Source organism: Trifolium pratense, linkage group LG3, assembly GCF_020283565.1.
Source record: "Trifolium pratense cultivar HEN17-A07 linkage group LG3, ARS_RC_1.1, whole genome shotgun sequence".
Classification (NCBI taxonomy): Eukaryota; Viridiplantae; Streptophyta; class Magnoliopsida; order Fabales; family Fabaceae; genus Trifolium; species Trifolium pratense.
In genome coordinates, this window is record NC_060061.1 from 52,056,045 (window position 1) to 52,081,890 (window position 25,846).

General features: G+C 33.7%; 4 protein-coding genes across 10 annotated transcripts; 2 read left to right on the forward strand and 2 right to left on the reverse strand.

The window, feature by feature from the left end:
• The first annotated feature begins 621 nt into the window (after positions 1 to 621).
• LOC123913257 (F-box protein SKIP5) lies at positions 622 to 4,566 on the forward strand. Its single transcript, XM_045963939.1, has 5 exons — positions 622 to 909; positions 1,747 to 1,891; positions 1,972 to 2,050; positions 3,680 to 3,738; positions 4,034 to 4,566. The coding sequence occupies exons 1-5, from the start codon at positions 744 to 746 to the stop codon at positions 4,383 to 4,385; spliced, it is 801 nt and encodes a 266-aa protein (XP_045819895.1). The 5' UTR covers positions 622 to 743; the 3' UTR covers positions 4,386 to 4,566.
• Positions 4,567 to 8,919: 4,353 nt separating this feature from the next.
• LOC123913259 (E3 ubiquitin-protein ligase DIS1-like) lies at positions 8,920 to 13,320 on the forward strand. 3 transcript variants are annotated; one of them, XM_045963942.1, is made up of 5 exons: positions 8,920 to 9,133; positions 10,408 to 10,626; positions 10,722 to 10,955; positions 11,593 to 11,979; positions 12,459 to 13,279. In XM_045963942.1, exons 3-5 carry the CDS (start codon positions 10,731 to 10,733, stop codon positions 12,777 to 12,779), a joined length of 933 nt encoding a protein of 310 aa, XP_045819898.1. In that variant the 5' UTR covers positions 8,920 to 9,133; positions 10,408 to 10,626; positions 10,722 to 10,730; the 3' UTR covers positions 12,780 to 13,279. The 3 variants fall into 3 exon arrangements, with proteins under 3 accessions (XP_045819898.1, XP_045819899.1, XP_045819897.1); XM_045963941.1 differs by lacking the exon at positions 10,408 to 10,626 and adding an exon at positions 9,887 to 9,948 and having other exon boundaries at positions 8,921 to 9,133; positions 12,459 to 13,132; XM_045963943.1 differs by lacking the exon at positions 10,408 to 10,626 and having other exon boundaries at positions 12,459 to 13,320.
• A 1,839-nt stretch (positions 13,321 to 15,159) lies between these two features.
• Positions 15,160 to 19,079, reverse strand: LOC123913258 (uridine 5'-monophosphate synthase). The gene is made up of 7 exons (XM_045963940.1): positions 18,912 to 19,079; positions 17,079 to 17,930; positions 16,797 to 16,880; positions 16,449 to 16,531; positions 16,269 to 16,356; positions 15,917 to 16,171; positions 15,160 to 15,453 (listed from the first exon to the last, which is right to left on the reverse strand). Exons 2-7 carry the CDS (start codon positions 17,874 to 17,876, stop codon positions 15,325 to 15,327), a joined length of 1,437 nt encoding a protein of 478 aa, XP_045819896.1. The 5' UTR covers positions 17,877 to 17,930; positions 18,912 to 19,079; the 3' UTR covers positions 15,160 to 15,324.
• Positions 19,080 to 20,727: 1,648 nt separating this feature from the next.
• Positions 20,728 to 25,301, reverse strand: LOC123913261. Of its 5 annotated transcripts, XR_006811609.1 has the most exons (7): positions 24,947 to 25,301; positions 24,621 to 24,738; positions 23,894 to 24,080; positions 23,100 to 23,366; positions 22,595 to 22,764; positions 22,139 to 22,231; positions 20,728 to 20,947 (listed from the first exon to the last, which is right to left on the reverse strand). XR_006811609.1 is itself a non-coding variant. In XM_045963945.1 (6 exons), the coding sequence occupies exons 4-6, from the start codon at positions 23,325 to 23,327 to the stop codon at positions 20,828 to 20,830; spliced, it is 441 nt and encodes a 146-aa protein (XP_045819901.1). In that variant the 5' UTR covers positions 23,328 to 23,366; positions 23,894 to 24,080; positions 24,621 to 24,738; positions 24,990 to 25,298; the 3' UTR covers positions 20,728 to 20,827. The 5 variants fall into 5 exon arrangements, 4 of the variants coding, with proteins under 4 accessions (XP_045819901.1, XP_045819900.1, XP_045819904.1 ...); XM_045963945.1 differs by lacking the exon at positions 22,595 to 22,764 and having other exon boundaries at positions 24,990 to 25,298; XM_045963944.1 differs by lacking the exon at positions 22,595 to 22,764 and having other exon boundaries at positions 24,947 to 25,298.
• Positions 25,302 to 25,846: the final 545 nt, after the last annotated feature.

A 25,846-nucleotide genomic window follows, 5' to 3' on the forward strand; every position in this document is an offset into this window, starting at 1 on the left:
TTTGCTTAGATGGATGGTAGCAAGAAAATAAATACGAGTAATCCATTAATTAATTTAATCTCTGACTTTATATGATACTCTTAAATAGGTTTCTTATGTTTTAAATTTTTTTTGTCAATTTAGTTTCTAATTTTATTGTTTATTACTGTATAAATTTAGTCTCTAACATATTTTCAGAATGACTAATATTTATAAAGTTAAAAATTTATTTGAGAGCATCTTAAAAATCACAACAAATCGTAGAAAGAACAATGACAAAAAGGTTATTTTATTATTGATGAAAAAAAATTCTCAACAAGGAATTGGTTCAAATTGTAAGCATTATTTTATTATATGAAAAGAAATTCAATTAAAAGAAGAAAATTCTCAATAAAAATTAGTCACAGTTAAAAGAAGGTGAAATCTTCGTACCAAAAGCATATAATATAATTGAGAAAAAAGAAAGAGATCTGGAGGGTGTATATCCAATAAAATGGTACAAATAGTGATATCCATATCATTATTTTCGATGAAAACGTAGGTTTAAAGTATTTGGGCCAAAATCCTCGAACCCCTAACGCAGTTCAAGTACCATACATACACGTGACAAAATGAAGTACTGTGTACTTTTTTGTTCGAAGATTCTTAAACAAAACAAAACAAAACATCATCACAAACGTAAAAGCCAACCAAACATGTACTTATGATTGTGCGGTGGAGGAGATAGATACACAAACTTGGTTCAAACTTCAGATAGAAAGAACATGACGGTGATGGAAAACAAAAAACAACAACAAGAAGAATGTAACAAGGGACAGTTGAAAAACTGTCAAAGGAAAAAAACCTCTTCTTCTTCGTGTTATTCTCGTATCAATAATCTCGATGATGGTTGTCTTATGCATATCTTTAGTTTCCTTCCTCCTATTCCAGGTATAACCCTTTTTCTTTTTTTTGCTCAAAATCTTAATCTTTTTGTTTAATTCAACAATACCCAGATTTTTGTTTTCTTAAATTTTGTTAATTTGATCGATTGTTTTGGGATTTGTGGTGGTTGACATGTCTTTGGGATGGTAATTTGTAACATGAACTAGGTTTTGATTTTTTTTTCTTCATATTTTTAAAGGGTGTGAATAATTGATGTTTAGCATTGATTTGCTTCTTGTCTGGTTTTCAAAGATGGATACCTTAGATTTAGGATTGAGACAAGTTTTGGTATTTATGTCAAACTTTGTAGCTTAGATTTAGATGTTTATGAAATGTGTAATTATTTTCATGTAGTCTCATGAGAGTATCCAAGTTTAATAAAGCTTGTGGAAGATGTATAACAACTTAGTCATCGTCAATGATTTAAAAACTGAACCGAATTGACATGGTTCAACCTATTTGGGCAGTTTGATCGCGATTTTGTGCTAGTTCAAAGGGTTTAAGGCGGTTGAACCATGATTCAGAGGTCTTGCCGGTTCGGTTTTTAAAATATTGAACTGATTTTTGTTATTTATTTAATTAGTAAATTGGCCATGATTATAATTTTATCACCCCTTGATTTGTATTCAAAACATGATTGTTTTATAAAATCTTTACCACTTATTTGCGAATAGATATGGAAAGTGGCCACTCTGCTGCATTTTTAGTTTTTTCTTATTCTTCTATATTTTTCTATCTTCACTCTCTTTGTACTTAAACTTGGATCCTCAATGAATGTTTTATAGAAATTTAAAAAATGTAATGTTGAGTGTTTCTATCACGAAGCTACTATTGAGTTTGCAGATCGCTTTAATACCGCCCTCGTTTGCCACAGATGGAATTACTTGGCATGTCATCCTCGCCTCTGGCTTCGGGTAGATCGATCGGTTAAAGACTTATCTGAACCCGGTGTTTTCCCCAACATTGAATCTGCTGTTTCTGCTTCAAGGTATGTCAAATTAATGTTATTTTGGTACTACTTTAAAAACATTTATCAGGCTATTGATTCTAGTTGCCACTTTCTTACAGGCCAGGTGATACCATATTAATAGCGGCTGGTGGAACTCATCGCATCTCAAACATTCAAATAAAAAAACCACTATGCTTGGTCAGTTATCCAACTCTTATTGTATATGGTGGTTTGGTGGGGGAATCTAATAAAACATATTAAGTTGTCTCATGAAATCGACAAAAGGGGCATATTTAAGTGACCCATTAAGTTTTTTTTTTTTTTTTTCTTCCTGAAAATTAAGTTTTCGTAAAATGAGTTTCATCTATGTCCGGGTTTTGTTACAATTTTTTTTACCAAATAAGCATTTGGATGAATGAAAGTTTGGAGGGGGAGGAGTTTATCCGATTCCAAGGTCAGTGAATGCCACCAGACGCATAATGGTATGGTAGTCATAGATTTCCTACCAAGTAAAATCTACCAACAGGAATCTAAAATTTGAGGCAACTAAAATTTGTGTTTTTAGTCTTTTACTTTAGTCGCTGTTGTCAATCGTGAATTGCTTGAAATAGTGGTTTGTTCAAATTCTTTTCTATTCCTGTTAACAGAACAATCACTATTTGTTCCGCTGTGTTCGAATTCAGCTATGTTGTGGCGCTATATCGCCACTATTTGACAACACTGGCATACACAATTAGAGGATATATATTGACCAACAACACTATTCACAAACTAGAAAAGTAAGGAACTAGAAATTTAGTTTTATGGGAAGATCATTGACCTAACCATTATCTTGATCTTTAATAATTCAGATTTGGTATTACTCTATTAGTATTAAATTATTTGTAAACCACACAACCTTGACACTCCTTGAAATTAAGCATTCCATATAGTTTGCATTTTGCAGCCGTCAACATGTTAAATTAAAATTTGATTTTGCTTCCTCAAAGCGCTTTGAAGGTCATAGAATAACAATTACTCAATGTTAGTGTCAGGTGTCCAATATGTGATGAACATGAATGAGACTTCTTTATAAGCTTCCATGTTTTGTTGCAACAATTTGTTGTTTATCAGTAGGGTGTACTGGATTTGATTGGATCAACTTTGAAAGAAAACACCAACCAATCCAATCGCATCCAATTGGCTCGGGGTGTATTTGTGGTTTTAACTAATGATTTTGTCATAGTAAAACATGGAAACTAATTTGAAATTGACATAGTTCAATTAGTGTTGCTACAATACAAATAAACGAGTTTAACAAGATTATATATGTTATAGATTGGATTTAATATTTAATGCAATATTAGGAGTAGCTTTCTTTAGAGTAAGACCACAAATTGGTGGAATCAAGAACCCTAGAAATGGAAATCAGAAAACAGAACATAAGCACCGCAAGAACTGCTCAGACATCCGATGCCCTGCAGGAAGAACTTCGCTTGGACTCCAACACAAAATGGAGAACAGAATGAGTCACTCCTAAAGTGATTTTAAGACTGCAGACATGTTTGAAAGTGCTCCTTTCTTGAAGATTATTATTGGAGAGAAGTTTTTCCAAAAAAGTTTTTGTTTTTTGTTGTTTTTTTTGTCTTTCTTTCAAACTGGATATTAAAAAGAACTATAAAACACACAGACCGGTTTTGGTTTCATGTTATGTCTCTGCCAAATGTCGACGACACAAAAATACTTTGCTTCTTGATGTTTGTACTTTAATTCTGAGGGAACAGTAAGTGTTATAAGATAGGAAATTTTCCCATATTTGCTTTTCCACAACCAATGTTCTTTGTTCAGATTGGTGCAGGTGAAATTCCAGATGACACGATGCTCACTTGTGCGCGAGGCTCAGACAGGTTTGCATCTCTTGAATTTAGATTTTGTGTAGTCAACTGTTGAACTGTTAACCAACTTGGAACTACCTCCATGCTGCTGAATTTCAAATGGATAAGATTGAGTAATTACACAAGTTGGTCCTTGAAATTGTAGGGCCTTATACTATGAATATTGGTTCATGATAAGACAATGTATTTGATTAGAGTTTTCCATCTCAACCATTATCCAGCAGCATGGAAAGAACCCTGTAAAGTATTGCCTATGTTTCATCTTTAGCATCATTTTGGTATGTGCTTTTTTGTTTTGTCCAAGCAGTGCACTCGAGTTCCTTTCCACCTGCAAATTAGCAAACTTAACCGTCAAAGCTGAGCTCGGCTGCTGCTTGCTACATCGAAGTGGAAGACTAACAATAGACGGATGCGTACTACAATGCGAGTCCAATCCTCTGGATTTTCTCTCATGTCCCATTGTGAGTACTGCCAATAGCAGTGAAGTGGTTCCCTCGCACATCAAGAGCAACAGTGGCAACGGGGTGTTTGTTTCTCAAACACGCATCGAAGGAGGTGCAAAAGCCGTTTTGACAAGCGGTGATCTGGTGTTGCAACGAGTCAGAGTGGTTTATGCAAGAACTTCCCTTCTTTTCTGGTTTGATGTAGTGCAGATGTAATCAAATTAGTCATTATTGGTCTTTGTGTTATTTATTGTGTAATTTAGTTTAGTGGAGTGATGATTCTTTTTCTGGTGCTTTTCTGCTCCTTGTTGTGTACTATTCTCATATGTAATGTAACCTAAATAATTAGTTTACCATTATCTTTGTGATGTGTAATTTAACTTTAACGTGATAACAAGATGATGCCATCATGTCATGCATGGCGCTAGAATCCGCGGACTGTAGAGTAATCTACCTATCATTGCTTATTTATTTTTGTTGTATGACCAATATGTTCTTGCATGGGTTGCTTGGCAACATAATCCTTTTCTTGATGTATGTGGAAATTTTTGGTTATTTATTGTTTAAAATATTCATTTTGCATTGCATTTGCAATGCTATACAAAGGGTATCTCTAATCTCTAATCTCTTTTTTGTTAATTTGTCTAGTGACTTGAAATTTCACCTTAAAGGTGAATAAGTAGAGTGTTCGGAATTCGAACCCTGACTCATACACATAAAGTGTTATATCTGTATCAAAATCATACCCATTTAAGCAGTCTTGTTATGTTGAACCTATTTCCCATCCTATATGAAATTATAGCAACTCCATTATTGTTTCAAACTGAATACTTGGCGGTAAATTTGACAAATGTTTCACGGACTATTGCTTTCAGTTTCAGCCTTTCAACATCATACTGAATTTCTTTTTTGATTCAATTCTAACGCTCCTCATAAACTCCACTTTTTTAATCAGCATACAATATGAAAGCATTTTCTTTTAAATTAAATAGGGAAGGATGCAATATTATTTATTTATGGGGAGGAGAGAGGCATTGCACCATACATTTTGCAGGATCATTCAAATATAATCTCTTTCATTACAAAGTTAAGCACACGCCACTACACTAGGGTGAAAATCTATAAAAAAAAAATTCACCATGATGAGTGTAGGATGAAAAATTGCATGGATATGCATTTGGACACGAAACACACGGTATACATGTGTTGGACCCGAACTCTGTAAAGTCGAAAAATGAGACAGCCATGCAGTCAGTAAATTTTAGGCCGTCCAATCTTGATTGGATGTCCAGATGTTATCTCAGAATTTTATATTAAAAAAAAAAAACTGCTTTAAGATCTGAAGATCAGACGGTTCAAAATAATTGACTACATGCAGTCAACTACATGTAATCCAATTCCTACATGGGTTTAACAAGATCAACATCAGTGGCAAGTTCATTGTAATTAATCTTGGTTTCCAGAGAAGGGGTCAAATAATTCAAAGTTCGACTGCGAGATAAGTAAAATATAGCCAAGAATTGTTCTCACAAGAAATCGATTATGGGTTCTCCCGAACCATTTGAGCCCAATATTTTAGTCTACTTTTCCATTCTAAAATAACAATCGTTTAAGGTTGTTTTAAGCAAATTAAAAAATATATATAATCAAGTGGAACAATTTTACAAGTTGGGAGGACCTCCGATGCAATCCAATAGTATTTGTTCATGTGGCAAAAGAAACCAAAGACATGGAAGGACAATGCGTTATATATACTGCGAGTTAGAGTTCGAACTCTGATCACTCCCTTATTTACCTTAAGGGTGAAATTTTCAGCCATCGGAAGAGTTACTCCACCAAATAAACTTAAACCAAGGTTGATAAACATAATGATCAGCTGAGTCATTGATCTCTCATATTATTTTGTCCTAATTCCCCTTCAGCAATGACTAACTTCTTATTTTCAATATTACTAATCCAAATAAAATTATGGATCCAAACATCAAGTTGTTTGAGTAGCTTCACTTGAGATGAATGTTTTTTGGCCTGCACTTATAAATAGGAACACACATTATAAATATATGTCTCCGAATGACTATTCAATGATAGAGATATCCATGTTCCTATGAGAGATATTTCCGAAATATATTTTTAGAAGGTTGCCATGGTTAAATTTAATTAACATTTTTATTGTCACTCAAAATATTTATTTTTTAATATTTTCTAATATATTATTAGTACATTGGTTTTTAAAAATTGGTAGTATTTAAGCTATTAAGGTGTAACAAAAAAAAAGCTATTAAGTTTTGTCTAATGGTGATTGGTGAGGAATTTAAATAGTATGCATAAGGTCCTATGTTCGATCCTCATTCCAACATTGTAAACCAATTTTATTTTTTTTTGTAGTATTTCATACGTACCTATATCGAGTATGAGTACTATATATACTTGTACTTATAGATCATAGGCAGAAATTCTTCGTGAATTATTTCTATTCATCAAATGACATGACTTTCTTTATAGGCTTAAATATCTAATGAGTCCCTGCAGTTTCACAAATATTTGGTATTAGTCCCTGTACTTTTTTTTGTTGGCTTTTGGTCCCTGCAATTTGAGAGCAGTTTGTTTTTAGTCCTTCTGTTACACAACCGTTTAAAAAAAATGGAATAAGTTAACGGATTGCCACGTGGCTCAATCAATATAAGCCACGTGGCACAGTAAAAATATTCACTTTTATATATTATTATTGAAATTCAAAAATAAATAATAATTAAATTAAATAAAAAAAATTGCATTAAAAAGGTTTAGGTTATGGTTTCTTCTCCGTGAGCAGCCATTGGAGATGCTAATTTGTGTTCTTGTTCATCAACAACAACAAACTTCATCTTCTTCCACATCACCATCCAACCTCATATTCTTCATCAACCACACAACCACTACTACCACCACGAACACCACCACCACAACCACGAACACCACCACAATGAAGCTGTGTCCTAACTCCTAACGTAAGCAGCTTTCCAAACTCGGCCAAACGCTAAAGCAGTGTTCTTAACTGCGAAATCAGTTGCCACTTGCCAAACAGCTTGAAAGCGATTGTGTGAAAAACGATTTGTGAAACGCGATTTGTGATGAAATCCCAATTGTGAAACGCGATTATGTGAAGACCAAACTATTATGAATGATTTTTGTAAACCCTGGCCATTTACCCCTTTTGCAAACGCCATTTCATATTCCGTTCTTGCTTCAGCGTTCAGCTTCATCATTCTGCGTTTTTTTTTCTTAGCCTTCTATTTTTTAATTTTAATTTTAATAATAATAATAATAATATAATAAATAAGTAATAATGGTAAAATAAAAAATTCTAAAAGTGAATATTTTTATTGTACACATGGCTTATATTGATTGGGCCACGTGGCACTCCGTTAACTTATTCCATTTTTTTTAACGGTTGTGTAACGGAAGGACTAAAAACAAACTGCTCTCAAATTGCAAGGACCAAAAACCATAAAAATAAAGTACAGGGACTAATACCAAATATTTGTGAAATTGCAGGGACTCATTACATATTTAAGCCTTCTTTATAAATATAATAGAGACACTTGGCAGAAAAATAAAACATGGAAATCATATTGTTATTAGTTAAATTTCTACCAAAAATATTATTAAAAGGGATTAACATTAACTTTTTTCTGATGGATGAAAATATGTATTCACTCTTTAATTTAATGTTTTTTACATCATTGTCTGACATGTTAAGTGTTTCCATTTTGATATAAAAAGGCAGTGATTGCACGAAAAAAGAATTGTCGCATATCAAAGAAGTAAATAAATATTCAACCTGCATGCAGTGCTCAGCAAACAACCTGAAAAAATGCAGATAAAGTCCGTGAGTGACTATACATAAATGCTATCGTTTTCAATTTCAGTCTATTTTTCTCACTTTCTATCTCTTACTAATTTTCAAGCAAAATTTAGGAAAATAAAAACACCAAGTTGGTCACTATAAATGCATGGTGATGGTAGGTTTGTAAGATAAAAATGTGTAAGAAAAATTCTGCTCATGTGATGTCCTTGATTCGATATTTTAGTGAATAAATAAATTTTCTGGAAAATTGCTTTTTTGCTGTATTTGTTAGGAAAACAAATTAAAAAAATAATCATTTGATTCAAATGCCAATTGAAGCCTCTTTATTTACATAAGTTTTTATGTTGACTTCAACTTGTGAAGATAAGCCTCTTTATTTACTTACACCGATAATAACAATGTAGTATATATATCCTTAAATATAATTTTCACACATGAGTTTAATTGTTGTGCACAGTTGGTGTAATTTTTTTTACACATACATCAAATGACGGGTTGTCACATCATTTAATGAATGTGACACATCATGTGTTTTTAATTACCATATATGATGTGTCAGTATATTATTAAAAGCACGTGCAAAACAACTTTACACCGACGGTGTATATAAAACATAAAAAATGCAAAATCCACACCAATTTTCAAAAGAGTTTAATTGTTGTGCACCGTCGATGTAATTTTTTTTTACACATACATCCAATAATACATTGTCACATCACTTAATGAATGTGACACTTCATGTATTTTTAATTACCATACATGATGTGTCGATATATTATTAGACAAATGTGCAAAATAAATTTACACCGGTACATATAAATTAAATTCTTTTCAAACCAAGATAAAAGGAAAAACAAAAATAAAAAATGGGCCCTACTTTTCGAACCCTTCTCTTTGTATTTTCTCGAGAAAAATCTCTCTCTAGTTTGAATTCTCTTTTTCACTTGCAGACGCGCACTCGTGGTCTTCTCTACTCTCTTATTTATTGTTAACAAACAACAAAATCACTATTTATTAATCCATCATACACACACACTACATTCATCACCTTAACCTAACTCTTCCCTCTGTGTTTCATTCTCTCTCAAATGAATTTCTGATCAAACCATCATTGCAGGTACTTTATTATTATTTTTGTTTTATTTCAATGTTTTACTTGTTTTTGTTTCTGGGTTTTGATTTTTTCACCCCCTCATGAATGTTTTCATTGTTGGGGTGTTTAAAGTTTCAGTTTTTAAATCGTAGTAATTTTGAGTTTACAAGGTAATTTTTTGTCACTTTCTGCCCAATTTTTTTTTTTTTTTAATTTCAATGTTTTAGTTGTTTTTGTTTCTGGGTTTTGATTTTTTTTACCCCTCATGAAATTTTTCATTCGTGGGTTGTTTAAAGTTTCAATTTTTATTTGTATTTTTATCTCATCCGTTTTTTTTTTAACCTTTTTATGGGATGTGTTTGGTTTGTGTTTTTTGTGGGTAGATCTGTTTGTTGTTTTTAAGGTTAGGTTTTTTGAATGGATGGAACATTTTGTTGTAAACCCTAAAAGGGCATGCAAAATTTTCAAATGTGAAGAATGAGTGTTTTGGATTATCATGCATATGTTGGTTTGTACATTGGTCTTGTTCATGTGTTTATACTTAGTTTTTACTTTTATGCTTAAAATAATGTACAACATTTTTAATCTGTGAGAGACTGACCAAGTTGTATGAGATATTTGACAATGCTTTTAAAATCGGATCGAACTTGGAACCTGAACCGGCCAGTTTGCTGGGTGGTTTGAATCTCCGTTGCATTTCACCGCAGTTTAGTTCAAACAGTTTTTGTTTTTATTGACTTTTTAATATGTTTTTACTTTATTTTATTTATGATCCAGCTCAATTGTGGTTAAACAACCAATTGAATCATGACCGTGACATCTCACCTGTTCAATCTCCGGTCTGGTTTTGAAAACATTGGTTTTTTTTTACTTTTATTTCTTGTTAATAAGTCTATGTGGTAATGTGATTTTGATTCCTTTGAGCTAGTTTGTTTAGGACAACATTTGTTGCTATGTAAGGTAGGTTAAGAGTAGGTGCCTTCTGTATAAGGGAAGGCTAACACAATAATTGTTATGATCATGACTCATGACTTGTTTGAAATTAAGACTGTTGTCCCTTTCAGTGTTGAATCTTCTTAGTTGGAGCATTAATTAGTATTTCAAAGATGTTTTCTTATAAAGGCAAAACACTTCCTACTTTTTGAGGGATAAGCATAGCCAATTGATAATTGTTCTGGCAATAAATAAAATAAAAATGGTATAAAAATGGACCTTGAAACTGAACCATATGATTTATTATTTTTTTTAATGATGATTGGTGTTGGCTTTCATTAGATTTCTTCTGTTTGCGTGCATAGATTTGTCCATTGACAGTTAAAAATTACGACTTGTGAAATGTGTTTCAAAACCAAATTTTGATAGCTGCTACCAGAAAGTAAGAATCCTAATTCTTCCGAATAGGAATGCGGCCAAAGGTTGATGACAGATTTGCCATAGAAATTATAGAAGGACAGTTCATGTTTTGATTGTTGCGTAAAAAGTCGGTTTTTCTGAAAGAAATAACTGGGAATGTACATGTATGTATTGATTGTTGCTGGGAAGACCGTAAAATTTCTATAAATTTTTATTCCTGATTGATTGTTTTGTAATCCTTTTTTTTTCATTCGTGAAGGGGCTGGTGATGGTCGGACATACAAGTATGGCTTGTAGTAAACCATTCTTCGATGATATGCGGAGCAGATCTGGGGTTGACCCTCCTCAAACTGAAGAGTCAACAGAAATTCCTGAACTCGTAAATGATCCTTTACAGACTGTTGTTAAACCTAATGGGACTGTTACGAGCAGTGTTCGTGAGCTTTTAGAGTGTCCTGTGTGCTTGAATGCTATGTACCCTCCAATTCACCAGGTTGTTTTTCTATTTATGGCTCATCGTTGATTTGTCGATTATTGCATAGTGAAATTGGAACAAATCACTATTGTTCTGCGATATGCTATTCAGTACAATGTGTTGTCAAATATCGGCGATAGTGGTGCCTAAAACTGTAGCGTAGTAGAATTTGAACAAATTGCTATTTTCTGTTATCCATGATTGATACCACTGTCCACTGCTTTTAACACTGATCTATTCTTGCATTGTACCCTTGCCATTATGATGCCACTGTTTAATGTTTTGCAATGCCCTCTTGTTTCTCTTATAAGGGATTAATTGAATTTCACAAATAGCAGCTTATATACAATAATTGACTTTCAAAATTGAAAATAGCTCAAAAGGATTTCTACTTAGGCCAGCCTTGAACCTTATATCTCTTATCATGACTTTACAATATCAAAACTCAAAAGGATCTAAGTAAGCATTTGCCAACAAACTAGTTACGTTTCAAATGTAATTTTCCAACATGTCATGTATCTAGTCTATGCTGAGATGATTGTTAGTGTTTCTTTCAATTCAAAATGAAAGTATCCTACAAATTTGCAAAAAAAATGACATCTTTATTTGTAATTTTGTTAACAGATTTTGCTATGTTATTGATCTTTTTTGGCAGTGCTCGAATGGTCACACTTTATGCTCTGATTGTAAACCAAGAGTCCATGACCGGTGCCCTACTTGTTGGCATGAACTCGGGAATATTAGATGTCTGGCATTGGAGAAGGTGGCTGCATCTTTAGAACTTCCTTGTAAATATCAAGGTTTCGGGTGCATAGGCATATACCCATATTACAGCAAGCTAAAACACGAGTCTCAATGTGTGTTTAGACCTTATAACTGTCCATATGCTGGTTCAGAATGTTCTGTTGTCGGTGATATACGTTACCTGGTGGCACACTTGAAAGATGATCATAAAGTGGACATGCATAGTGGTTGCACTTTTAATCATCGCTATGTCAAATCAAATCCACAAGAAGTTGAAAATGCCACGTGGATGCTAACGGTATTGTTTTGCTGAACTTTGTTCTCCCTGCATTTCATTGACTTCACAAATTAACTAAACTGGTGACTAAACTGGTGCTAGATAGTGTTATTTTTGTCATTCATATGACTTCATCTGCTATGTAGCACTGTCACTCTATATTGAAGGTGTGTTCGGTCTCTGGCATGTGTCAGTATTTAACAGACACCGACACATGTTACATCCAGTTATTCATTTTTCTCAAATTTTTACTTGTGTCGTGTTTGGGTTCTATGTCTGTGTCAGTGCTTCATATCATTTGATTAAAATAAAATAGTTGAAGTAAACTAATCCCTTGTTACTTTTTCGGATTTTCCTACTAGATTAAACAAAGTAATTGTATTTCAGTAGTGGAACCTTTGAAAGTTGAGTTTTGATATTATCAAGTGCATCTTGTAGTGTAGAGTTCTTATGCAAACTATGTGAGTTAGCTGATTTCTGGGGCTCACTTTTGTTTCTAGGTTTTTAGTTGCTTCGGACAGTATTTTTGTCTGCATTTTGAAGCATTTCAATTGGGAATGGCTCCTGTCTACATAGCATTTTTACGGTTCATGGGCGATGATAATGAGGCAAAGAACTATACCTACAGTCTTGAGGTAGGTGGAAATGGGAGGAAGATGACCTGGCAAGGCGTGCCTAGAAGCATTAGGGAAAGCCACCGCAAGGTTCGTGACAGTTTTGACGGTCTCATCATTCAAAGAAACATGGCTCTCTTCTTTTCTGGGGGTGACAGGAAGGAGTTGAAACTACGAGTTACCGGAAGGATTTGGAAAGAACAATGACTATAGAATTCCTTGCTATTATGTTAAACAGAATAGGCTGTAGTGCACTGATAACTTAGTAGTATGAATCTTTTGGTCATGTGTTGCATTTTGTAATTTAGGAGGCAACATCTCTTTGCTTACTTTACATCAAATGCATGGTCAGGAAGGTGTAATGTGACATGATTTTTTATTTTATTTTTAATATAGATCTAAAACCTTAGTCCATGTCTAATTTTCTTCTGAATCTATAGTAATTGTTTCACTCACACTTCATGCTACCAGTTGGAAATTGGGATAGTAGTTATCTTTGATTTGTTTCTTTTGTTTTGCACAGGAATAAGGTCCAAACTCCAAATCGACTCACATTAAAGTAGGAGTAAATTACTTAACTTGACCCTTGAAATTATAGAAAAGAGGGTACAAAATACTTAATTAGGTTCATCTCTTTGTTGGTATTTGTAAAGATTTTAATGACATAAATGTTGGGGATGCATTTGAAATAAAGTATTAAGTTAATAATGTTAAAGATTCATTTGATAGTAGATTTAAATAGAGAAAAGAACTTGATTATCATTTTGAAAGTTATAGATTATTATGAAGGAGAATGCAACTGTGCAAGAGTTAGATGTGTTGTCCATGGTGCACAACATTTTGGTACAGTTGGATGATTAGGTTTCATCATATTTAACATAACATTTGGCACCACATTTTATTCTCGTCTACTCCAAGATAAAAACGCCGAGGGAAAGTTGCTGCCACTTGAAACCACGGATGAGTAGCTTTTATGATTGACGGACGACACTAAAGAATATAAGCTAAGCACTCGTTAGGGATTTCCTCCTCGTGAACTTCTGTCATTGAAGTCACTGGATGTGTTGCCATAGCCGAATTGGGTTGTGTTGAAAATGTCATAGCGGTTTAGGTCTGTCGAGGATGTAGTGGTTGATGGTGATTGTCCAGACACATGCATACATAGGTTTGTGAAGCATTTCATCAAACACTCATGAAACATCAAATGTTGAAGATTAGATTGATACAATGCTAAAATTTTGAAGACCGAATTACGTGTTAGTCGTTAAAGCACTTTTAAGAAAATATTTTGGAAGTTGACTCAGACACAAACCTTTTATTGAGTAGTGTAGTGGTCACTGGTCACTAACTCAAAATCCATGAAAAAATTGTTGCAGAAATGATAGTCTTTGAGGAGGGAAAAACTTAATGAAAGCTTCACACATTTGTTCTATAAATCGTGGCTAGTTTGCTGGGAGCAAGATACATGTTAATTGCGTCATTATCTTATTGAGAGTCAATGTGATGAAGCTAGGATACATGTCAATGTGATCAAGATACATGTTAATTGCGTCAATGTGATTAAATAAGAGCTTTGAAAAAAGTCAATGTGATGATGCTTGTTACCGAGAATGAATTCTCTCCATTAGAAAATAAATTGAGGAAATAATGTGTGGATTTGGGCCTTCGAATCAAAAACATGTGATAATATTTTAATTATAAAAAATGAAGAAAAGTTAATCAATGACTAAGATGTAACAATTGAGGAAAAAATATTTGAGAGGATCCTTTCTCACCATAGTTGTTGGTTTTCATCATCAGAAACAACCCGATTTTTCCGAGACCTATTGCATTGCATTACCATAACAAAAAAAAAAAAAGAGATAAGTTGCTCACTCTTGTGACTCAGATTTCAACAAGACCAAGCCAATCCTCCTTGTTTGTAACCATAAACAAACATGTTTATAAGCATAATTCTTATTTTGCAAAACCTCATTCATACATGATCAAAATTAATCTTAGAATGTAACAAAAAAAAATTATCTTAGAATTATAGGATCTGTTTTGATTTAGAAAATGTTATTTGTTTTCAACTTCAATTGCAAAACTACCATATATTTTCACTATGTTTCATGTTAAGGTTTGTTAATGGGAAGACAAAAAGTATTTTTTTTTTCCTTCTTGATTTTATGTACAAATCTTTTAAAATAAAAAGTAAAAATAGGAAGTTTTGCAATTTTTTTAAAAAAAAGTGAAAAATGAAACAATTTTTTATTAAAAAAAAAAATACAAACAGGTGTACTAAAAAAGTTATTCACACTCAATTTTGTTCCATTATTTTGTATTTTGAATAGCTTATATGATAGTTAGCATTTAGCAATGCCATTGGAAACATGAGTTTATCATAACATGTTTGGAAGGGAAGAACTTTCTAATCTACACCCCTCAACATCACTTTAGAAGAACACATCCCAAAAAACTGTAAGTGTTGTGTTTATGGAAATGTGAAGGTGTGGAAAGTTGCTGCCACAAAGAATGCGTGCATTTGTTAAAGAGCCTTTCATCAACTTTAGGATGGAACAAAAAAATTGATGAACTGCAATGAAAATACCGAGAACAAAAAAAAGCCACTTCCAATTTAAGTTACTAACTTAAAAATCTTTCAAAATTATAATGTACCAAAGGCCTTCCTCTGGGTTAGAGTTAAATTAGATTAAATGTCACACAAAAACATGATTTCAACTCATCTTTTTATTCTTCAAATGCAGGCCCCTTAAGCAGATTTGGCCAAATATGCGTTCCATCCTTGTAGACGGTATTCATGAGCTGCCTCAGCAGGATTTGCTGCCTTGATAATGCCACGTCCCACGATGATAATGTCACTTCCCCTATCATGAACGACCTGGAAAACCGTTTTCCCAAGATCAGTAAGTAAAAATTATGTAAAACAGTAGAAAAGAGGACAAGATGATGGCAAAAAAAATAGTGCTGCAATGCAATTTCAACAAAAGATTAAGGAAACTACCATCACTATGAAACAACCAAGTTATCCGGAAAGAAATATAAGACATAAAATCAACTAGCTAAAGATCACAATATAATTATAATTGTTTAAACACGAAAAGAGGTTCTATTTGTAAGACCACAGAAAGAAAAAAAGAAAAAGTATTGATATTAAACAAGGCTTGAGAAACAAATCAGCTTATCAAAGCAAGCAAACCAAGAATTCATTTAGAACCTTTCCATAACAACGATATTTAGGTATAAACCGCAAAATATTCAAAAAGCCTATAACAATATTAGTACTTTAATCATATTTATCCCAAGCATGAGTAAAAGATGCACGGCAACATGCAAAAACTTACAGAATGTGGAGTGTTATATTGTTGCCCTAATCCATCACCACCAGTCACCATTTGAACTCCAGGAGTTGCCTGAATGAAAGAAGGATTTATGGGTGCCCCTGGCCATGATGCAGGATTAACGGAGATGAAGCCAATTACAAAGTCGGAATGCTCCTCAGCAATTTTCAATGCAGCAGCGGTATAATCTCCCTTGGCAAGGTTGCCGGCTGAACTCATTTCAGCAAGCAGCAACAGTCCCCTACCACGAGGCAAACCCTGAGTATGGTTCAAGAAACATGTTACACTATCGAATCGACTGTTGCTACAAGAGAATATAATGTACATTGTAATGGAAATTACTATATAAACAGACCTTCAATTTTAGTCCATCCACGATTCCAGGACCAGAGATAATGTGAGCATTTACTATGTGAGCCCAATCCAATATGTGAAAGATCCCTCTGTAGATATTAAAATAGAACAATGTCATATTGAATTTAGATACGAATGAGGAATCCAGAAGGAAATCCAAAATATTTGAGAAAATATTTACCCTTCATATTGCATGGTCACTGTGTTACCAATGTCAGCAAATTTACGATCCTCAAAGATTAAGAAGTTATGTTTTTCTGCAATCTTCAAAAGGAAAAAGCATAAATTAGACACCACACTAAACCAGAAATGTAGAAGATACCTTAAAATTTCATACAAACTTATATGGTCACATATATAAGTATAACTCTTATAACTGATTAAAGACATGAAATCATCTCTCTGTTTAATAAATGCCAGGAAATATTCTATTGGACTAATTGTTAATAGTATTAAGAATGAAAAGTTTCTACAGTAATACTGAAGCCAAAAAAGACATGAACAAAGTAGGTTTCTTTTAGAAATATACCGAGAGAAGCTTAGAGCCAAAATCAGGAGTAAAATCTGGCAAAATATCCACATGAGTCTTCAGCAAGCATATCTCAGGTCCAACCTGTCAGAAAACATAAGACATATTTAGTTAAAAGCTAAGTAATTATTAGGGCCAAACATCCACTTACAATCTAGTTGATGATAATACACCAAAGAATACAGGACTCTCTCAAGTACATAAGAGAGAAAACAAATTTTGTGGGCTAATAAAGAATAAATAAAAGTGTATTCATCTTGTAAAAGAAAAACAATTTCTCACCTTCTCAGCAATTTGAAGCAATTCAGCTGCAGTTCCAACATCTGCAGCCAAACACAGATTACTCTCCTTCTTAGCCATTATCTCAAACAACCTCTTTCCTGTTGGATTCTTGGAAAGCTTAGCCCTCTCCCCAAATGACAAAGACTTGACCTTAGCAATTGGCTTCTCAACCTTTGCCACAGCTGCAACCTTCCGATTCTCATCTAAGAATCTTGTGACGACTCCAACCATCTCGTCATCAAGTCTTCCATGATCCCTCAAAATTTTCACCATTTCAGTCAATTTAATAATTGCATGCAGCTTGATGCCATTCTCCTCCAAATTTTCTCGCCCACCTTGCTCTCTATCGATCAAGACAACAGCATCAGTGATCTTCAACCCCACAGAACGTAGAGGTGCAGCTGTTTCCAAAACTGAAGTTCCACTGGTAACCAAATCCTCAATGATTAAGCAACTTTGGCCAGACTTGAAATCACCTTCAATGGCTTTAGCAGTGCCGTAGTCTTTGACTTCCTTACGACGCATTACCATAGGGAGGTTCTGAGCAAGAGAGACACATGTTGCAATGGGTAAGGCGGTGTAAGGGACACCACATACAAGCTCAAAGGAAGCGGAAGAAACAGAGGAAATTAGGGTCTGAGAGATTTGCTGGAGGAGAGAAGGATAAGATATAATGAGACGTAAGTCAATGTAGATTGGTGAGGAGATGCCAGATTTGAGCTTGAAGTTTCCGAATTTGACAGCTGATATCTCATGGAGTTTAAGAACAAGTGATTCAACCGATGACGATGACGACATTTCCTCACAAATAATATTCCCTCTTGAGTGTGTTGCAGGGATTGTAGAAATAACCTGTGTCATTCAAAACGCATCACATTCAAATTAAAAAAAAAAAAAAAAAAAAACTGACGAAACATGGATGTAAAAATGCAAAGGATATTAAAGTGTTTGTCTTATAATGTTCAGCATTTAAGGGATATGATAACAAAGACTTCATCTTTTCTGCAAGTTCAGTTATCCCAACACAATTGCAATTTAAAACCAAGCCTACACCACCATGCCTACTTCATGATGCGAAAGAAACCGCGAGCCAAAACACAAATTTAAAAAACAAATATGTGAAACCATATTTGAACCAAGCAAAACATTAATAAAGAATTCTAAGCAATGTGCACAATCAATAGGCAAATAGTTCAAATTGGAACAAATTTGAATGGCAACAAAACATTCTTTGTTACGAAATTTATTCTCTATTATACAATGATTTTTAGCATAATTATCTGAAACAATATTTTCAATAAATGAACCTTAATTATTTGCTACATCTACCAAAAGCAAAAATACGCCACACGGCCAGAGCTAGAGAAAAAAAAAATCTTGAGCAGTTTTTGTGCCCTGTGTTGAGAAAACCTAACAAATAATTTCCATCGTTTGGAAAATCACACAAAAATGCATGGAAGCAAACAAGAGAGCAATCAAAAGCATGGTTTAAACATTATAAAAACTTTTTAACACATGGATCCAATTAAATAACATTTTATTTTTTTGAAAACTTGGTATCCGGACCTAGGACCGACCAATCCAAGGGGACCAATCGCTCCGCGTCCAATTAAATAACATTAAATTGACATAATAACAATACAAGTTAGCAATATATAGAGTTCTGTAAACGAAAATCAACATTAATCTGAAGAGTATTAGTCAAATAGTGAATAGGAAAAACATGCATCTTTATTATATTCCTACGCCTTCTCTAGTTTTACGCTAACAGTGTCAAATGCAGAGATCGTAGAAATAAAGCAGAGAGATTACAGAGAGAGAAAGAAGAGATACCTCGATTGAAGCAAAGAGAGGCGCGGCGGAGATGAGAGAACGGCGGCGCGCGGAGAGAGGCGGGAAGAGAGGAGTAACAGAGGTGAGAGTGGACAGTCAGTGTAACTTTATGTATTAATTATTCTTGCGGCAATGGTTGAGGTTTAAAGAATGAGAGTGACACAACATCCATCATATTAATATTCGGCTAAATTGCATTTTTAACCCGCAATTTTCACAAACTTATGATTTTAACCTTAACTTTAGTCCATTTTGTAAAATGATGGCCCTCCACTGATATTGAACTAAATCAACTCACAAGTGGACAATGACTCGCATGTCACATTAGCATATATGGCAAGTCATGTTGATGTGACATGTGAATCATTTGTCACCTGTACGTTGACTTGTTCAGAAGAGTCAAAATCGCAATTATGTGAAAGTTAACGGGTCAAAAGTGCTATTATAAAAATTAAAAGGCTAAAATTGCATGTTTGTGAAAGTTATAGGGCCAAAAATAAAATTTAGCTTTAATATTTTTTTTAATGTTTTATTTCTTTCCCCTAATTTTTAGAGTTGGAGACTTAAAAAGAAGAGATTTCCTTTTGTTAACCTTCCGATTACACACCATACGCGTTTCTCGACGTTATAAAGATGAATTTTTTTATAAAAAAAAAATTATTGTTTACTACTTAAGTAGCGGACATTATAAATGTAAAATATTTTTGGGGGGTGTCCGCCACTTAAATAGGGTAACAAAAGTAAATCTCGAAAAGAAAAACATACTATGCTTAAGTGAAAGACAAAAAAACCCAATTACAAGAAATACATTTTCTTTTAATAAAATTGATCCACGATTTTAATTCCTTACTAAAAAAAGAAAATAATAATTTCCTTTACCATGACAATATTATCAAAAAATGATTATATTTCTAGAAGAAGAAGAGAAGAATGTGATACTTTCGTGGAATGAATCTCCTTTGGTGTGAGGTCTATTAGGCACACATCTTTTGCCAAACCACTACAAGAAAACTGCTTTGGAGCGTCGGCCAAAAAGAGACGCTAAATGGCAAAAAGCGGACGCTACAAGGTACTTAGCGTCAGCTTAGCGTCTACGTCGTGGCAGACACTTAAATGCCCGAAGCTAGACAGTTGCGTCCAGCAGACGCTATTTGGCGTCCGTCCCGTTAGATGCTAAGCGGAAGCTAGTGACATGCTTATGAGGCAGACGCTAGTAGCTTCGAGTTTTGGGTGACGCTACACATATATATTGGTGTTATAAAACGTCACCCTTAGAGTCCGCTTGACAGACGCTAAATGTAGCGTCTGCTCTAAATAGATGCTATATTTTAGTTTCTGAATTATATAGCGTCCGCTAAAGCAGACGCTTTTGTTTTTTATTTTTTAATTTAAAAAACTCATCCTAGAAAGGAACCTATCCTGTATTTCTAAAAATACATCAAAAAATTATTATCTTTCATAGTTTTCGACCATAATTTCTCACAACCATAAAATCTCTACCAATATATTCATTAAAATATCAAAACCAAAGATAACAATCATAAAATCTCTACCAATGTACTCATTAAGGTCATCAAAACCAAAGATAAAGAGTCAAAGGCATAAAAGAAAGCCAAGAACACAATTGTATTTATACAATTGATAACTTAGAAATGCGACAAAAATAATGTCATTAGTATAACTCATACTGCATCCTTGGACCAATATGCCTATGAATCTAGGAAAACTTTAAATACACCGGTTTAATAGAAATTCACCTACCTTCGACCTATGTAAATGATTGCATATCAATTGTACATATATAGATGTTAAAAGATTCAATTATACCAATCTAGCATAAGCAAGATATTTTGGTACAAGTGCTGAAATAGTGGCAATGATGTGCAACTTAATTTCATCATCTTCTTCGACTGTCTTCATTTTGTGTCAATTGACTCAAATGTTCTAGATGTTGTTCCTGTAAATCGATATGACACTAATATCATTACAAACCCCAAAAGCACTGTCAATTGACTCAAATGTTCCAGATGTCTGTCCTGCATATTTAAGCATTCAAATATTCAATCAAAATTCCCACTACATAAAATGTACCAGCATATTTTATGAAAATGAAAATTGAAAAATCAATAAATCCAGCAGCTAGAAATTATAAATTCAGTTTCAAAGTGAGTATAGAAGACTAGTGAGTGTGGCAAGGTAAGCTTAGTGGCTTATGACTTTCCCAAAAATGCTATAATTTCAATTTACATAACAAAGAGTAAATACCAAGTTATTATCAAAGATAATCAAACTCAACTTCTTTACTAATACGTTATTAGCCTCTTGGTAAGATTAGTAATATTTGTTGAAAATGCCAAAATTTAAGCCTTCAATAATATCAACACTATGCCACTAGCAAAACTAACATGCAATATCATGTGCAAGTAAACAATTAAACAATATGTGCCCATGATTTGTAAGTATAAGTATGAATAAAATTTAGGAGTTTTTTCTCTATACTGACCAATTGTAAAATTTTCTCTTCAAGAGATCGGTCCATTTGATTTGAGGAACAGATCAAATTCAAAGTGTTTATGGACACATTTACTAAAAATTAAGAGTGTTACATGCAATACTTATAAAAGGTTTCTTACACTCTTGGAGAACATATTAATATATTCCCTATGGTAAACTAATTTTATAATAAAAAACCATATATTGGTAAGTAAATCTGAAACTGGTAAGTCAGATCTTCATCAACACTTTAAAGAGATAATGCATAGAGATAGATAATAAAAAGCCATATATTGGTAAGTAAATCTTTTAAGTATTTTTGTCATAGAGGTAGATAATTATATGCAAGTACATATATGTGTAATTATCTAAAGATAATGCAACAGCAAGCTTCTTATTGGTTGATCTTGTGCATTTTTAAACGATTCAAAAGAAAAATTCCCTTAAACTAAAATAAATCTTAAACATATTGGATAACTTAGCCATCATGCAAGCACATCAAAAGTCATCCAAATTCAAAGAAAATCATGCACAACTCAAGATCCAAACACAAATCCTAGCTCTTGTTTCCATTTCACACACACAAACACACACATATCTATATTATTACCAAAGAAAACACCATGTAGCTATGGACAACCAATAAAGACACGACCACCTAACATAATTAAAATCCAATTCTACATATAGAACCCACTAAAATGCATTGAAGTAGAATAACAATAAAAAATCACCTGCATGGAAGCAAGAAGGTCTTGGCAATGACCCTTCAAGATTGAAATATCTTGTATCTTTTTGTTCCTGGACACAAGATTCATAGGGTTTACCTGCATATATAAAACCAATTTCAGTTTTAAGCACAAAGTAGGTACAAACTTTGAAGGCTTAAGTCAATGTCTATCATTAGTTTTTCATAAGAATCGAAAAAAATTGGTTAAAATGGGTGTGGTTAAATTAGAAACACTTCAATTCATCAGAATTTGAATACAATATACTATAATAAAATGAAAGTTAGCTTGTAAATGGTAGCCAATCAAAACAATCAATAGTGGGAGGGAGAATTTGTTCAACCCACCATCATCCAAATACACGGTTAGCTAAGGAGGAAAAAATAGACGTAAACAAAGAAAATACAGTCAGTGAACTCAGAAGATTAGAGATCGAGATGAAGGAGCAAGATTGAGATATACCAATTGAAGGAGGAGTCATCGGCAGTGAAATGATGACTGAACGACGGAGAGAATTAGCGAGTTGAGAGAAGTTTCCGTGACTATCAATTTCCAATTCCTTTGATTTTAGGGTTCTTCGTTTCATATGTGGTGACAATTTCTAAATCCACCAATCTTCTCTTTCGCCAAACCTGATAAAAAAAAAGCGCACGGAGATTGAAGCTATTCAAGAGAAACACGGATCCAACAATATTAGTGAACGCAGGTTGAACACAGATTCTGAGGTAGAGAAAGATTGGTGAATGGGTTCGTGAACAAAATCGGGTTCGATTGAGAAAAGAGTTGGCTTAGATTGTGGATTTGTGTAGTTGGGAACTGAAGAGAGTTTAATGAGATTGAGGGTTTGTGAGATTGAGGGTTAGTTCATCAGAGAGGGAAATTCATAGTTAGCCCATACAAAATTCCAGCTCTCAATAACATCATCGTAACCGGAAATTCCTTTCAAACCAGGATGAACACAGCATACCTCGTCCCTTTTCGCCCACATTGCTTGCATAGCTGCAAGGTCACCATTCCTGAATGAATTATAAAACTTGTTGTTTGCTCCAAGCACTTCTGTCTTGCTATCTTTATGAAGGCTTTTTAGAGTATCTCTTATTTCTGCCGCTTTAGCATAATTCTCCTCAGCAATTGCATTCTGTAACTCCTCCTCTAAAGTTTTTTCATCTAATGCAATGTTCTCGCTACTCAACATACTCTCTGAGTCTTCGCTTTTTTACTCCCTGTCGTGTCCCTGAGAGAAACCAACGACATTTTCATAAAATGAAACATTAAATTTAGTAAAATAGTTAGTACAGAATAGTTAGGGCCATGGATGAAAATATAATCAGACTGCAGCAAAATCAAGACAACAGAAAGAAATAACCAACAATTTCTATGCTCGTTCACTAGACACAAACTATAATAAACAGTTGTTTAGGTCCTTGAACGTGTCAAGGGCTCTCACTATATTGCTTGAATGTATTACAGTTACAAAAACATCCCTGGATTTGTCTGTCCTTAGAGAGTTTGATCCACTAATGTGTCTTTCATTAGTTAGAATAGTCCTTAAATGTCTCCTCTTAATAAGTTTAGTCCACAAAATCACTAACAAAAAACATAATCGATGATGTTTTTGTAATTTCAATTCCAATACATTCAAAGACTATAGTAAACACAACTTTACACATTTAGGAACTAAAATGACGATTTACTCAATTATAATATTATACAAAAAGAGCCCTGAATTGATTTTTAAGGGTTGAAGCAAAAGAAACTTACCTAATCTTCTCATTTGAAACTTGAGGCATTGATTAGGAGAAATAGATAGTTGGTTTCCTCTTTCACTTTTTCCAAAAACCAACCTATTTGGCTCAAAGGATGACAGACAAACATGATGTCGCTTGTTAAAACTATTCATGAACAAACCCGGCGAGAAATTAAACTCCTTGAGAGTAGAAGAAAGTCCCTTCATGAAAAAACTCAAAATTAATCAAGATTGAAAGGGAAAACATAACTTCATCTTTATTCCTCAGCATTTCATGAAGTACGATTTCCTTAAGTAAAATTCATAAAAAGGTCACCCTTTTTTCAATCATTCAACGAAATTCTAGGTAAACAAAATACTAACATTCAATCGATTAGAGTTATAAATCATTTCTTCCTCGTGAGCTTAGCTCAATTGGCAGGGACATCGCAGTTTATATGCAGGGGCCGTAGTTCGAACCCCCGGACAACCCACTTATTCACCTTAAATAATGAAATTTCTAGCCACTAGGTTACTGACAAAAAAAAAACTTATAAATCATTCCAAAATTTCCATTTCAAGTAGTTGAATTGAATCTATATTAAATCCAGGAAGTTTTAAATCAATTTATCGTTGATCAACACACAAATACTCTAAAGTGGTGATTTTAAAGAACCTATAAAAGAGACTTCTAAATTCCGCTAAAAAAAATAATAAGAAAAAGAAGCAAAGTTTTAAGGTTTAAAACAATGAGAAGCTTACATTGAAGGATAAGGCAGTTCCGGAAAGCGCCATAGTTGAAAGTTGTTATTGAAAGTTTACAACAAGTAGTAAAGGACTTGCATGAGTTGAACAGAAACACCAGATAACGATGCTTATGCTGAAATTCAGAAAATAAATAAATAAATTAGTGATATTCCTTCACCAGAAATTGCTGTGTACAAATACAAACTCAAATAATCTACGAATACAGCAGCGGCTGCTACTTTAGAAAGTATGAAGGAATATGAAACTGCTAACTGAGTATCAGCAACACAATCCTACTTGTTTCTATTAGCAGTATTATCAAGATTAATTGTGATGCTAACCTCGCTGGCAAGAGAAGGCCGATGGGGTTTGGGAGCTACCTACCTTTCGCGACTCCGACGGGTTCCTGGTGGCTGGCTGCAGCAGCGACTTGGGAAATGGCCGGGTCTGAAGACCCTGCTATATATCAAGCACTTCAGATGGCGTTGGATTGGATTGCAGTACTATCGTAGAGATGATGATTCAGGGAGAAAAGCAAATCCCTAGAACGTGAACATTATAGGGAAAAGATTATCCAATTTAGCAAAATCGGGTTCGATTGAGAAAAGAGTTGGCTTAGATTGTGGATTTGTGTGAAATTTGAGAAGTTGGGAACTGAAGAGAGTTTAATGAGATTGAGGGTTTGTGAGATTGAGGGTTAGTTCATCAGAGAGGAAAGATAATTGTTGGCGAAAACTAATATTTTTATTAATTTAAGTGTTTTATAATATACTGTAATATTTTTTTTCTTAATTTGGTCTATTTAGCGTCTGCCATTATAGACACTAACATATTTTTGTATTTTTAATTTCTTTAGCTTCTAAGTAACGTCTGCTTTGGCAGACGCTATATTTAATGCCTCATTAAAAATTTAAATTAAATTGAAAAAAGATGTAGAGTCCGCCCAACAGACACAATGGGGACGCTTGTAGCGTCCGTGTCGTGGCTGACGCTAAAATTTTTGAAGCTAAAACACACTTTTGTTGTAGTGAACAAACATCACCTATGTGATGATTTGAAGAAAAAAGGATAATATCTCAAAGGAGATTATATTATCTCTAATTAGTGTTTTAAATTACCTATCAACAATGAATTAATTTAAGTGATAAAAGTTATGAGTCTTCTTGGTATGCAGACAAAAGGAAGAGATAGCCTTGTAAAATGCAAAAACTAATGTAAACTATTCATTGAAGTAGTTTATA

What these genes read in the sequence shown, in the direction of transcription:
- LOC123913257 (XM_045963939.1), top strand. Translation starts at nt 744, where the DNA reads ATGACGGTGATGGAAAACAAAAAACAACAACAAGAAGAATGTAACAAG. An exon ending in TTTCCTTCCTCCTATTCCAG is followed by an intron (nt 910 to 1,746) that starts GTATAACCCTTT and finishes TTGAGTTTGCAG; the next exon opens with ATCGCTTTAATACCGCCCTC. An exon ending in TGTGCGCGAGGCTCAGACAG is followed by an intron (nt 3,739 to 4,033) that starts GTTTGCATCTCT and finishes TTGTCCAAGCAG; the next exon opens with TGCACTCGAGTTCCTTTCCA.
- LOC123913259 (XM_045963943.1), top strand. Translation starts at nt 10,731, where the DNA reads ATGGTCGGACATACAAGTATGGCTTGTAGTAAACCATTCTTCGATGAT. An exon ending in TGTACCCTCCAATTCACCAG is followed by an intron (nt 10,956 to 11,592) that starts GTTGTTTTTCTA and finishes CTTTTTTGGCAG; the next exon opens with TGCTCGAATGGTCACACTTT. An exon ending in ATGCCACGTGGATGCTAACG is followed by an intron (nt 11,980 to 12,458) that starts GTATTGTTTTGC and finishes TTTTGTTTCTAG; the next exon opens with GTTTTTAGTTGCTTCGGACA.
- LOC123913258 (XM_045963940.1), bottom strand. Translation starts at nt 17,876, where the DNA reads ATGTCGTCATCGTCATCGGTTGAATCACTTGTTCTTAAACTCCATGAG. An exon ending in GTGACCATGCAATATGAAGG is followed by an intron (nt 16,357 to 16,448) that starts GTAAATATTTTC and finishes TAATATCTACAG; the next exon opens with AGGGATCTTTCACATATTGG. An exon ending in AATATAACACTCCACATTCT is followed by an intron (nt 15,454 to 15,916) that starts GTAAGTTTTTGC and finishes ACGGTTTTCCAG; the next exon opens with GTCGTTCATGATAGGGGAAG.
- LOC123913261 (XM_045963945.1), bottom strand. Translation starts at nt 23,327, where the DNA reads ATGTTGAGTAGCGAGAACATTGCATTAGATGAAAAAACTTTAGAGGAG. An exon ending in TGTGGGCGAAAAGGGACGAG is followed by an intron (nt 22,232 to 23,099) that starts GTATGCTGTGTT and finishes TTATATATGCAG; the next exon opens with GTAAACCCTATGAATCTTGT. An exon ending in ACCTTCTTGCTTCCATGCAG is followed by an intron (nt 20,948 to 22,138) that starts GTGATTTTTTAT and finishes TTAAATATGCAG; the next exon opens with GACAGACATCTGGAACATTT.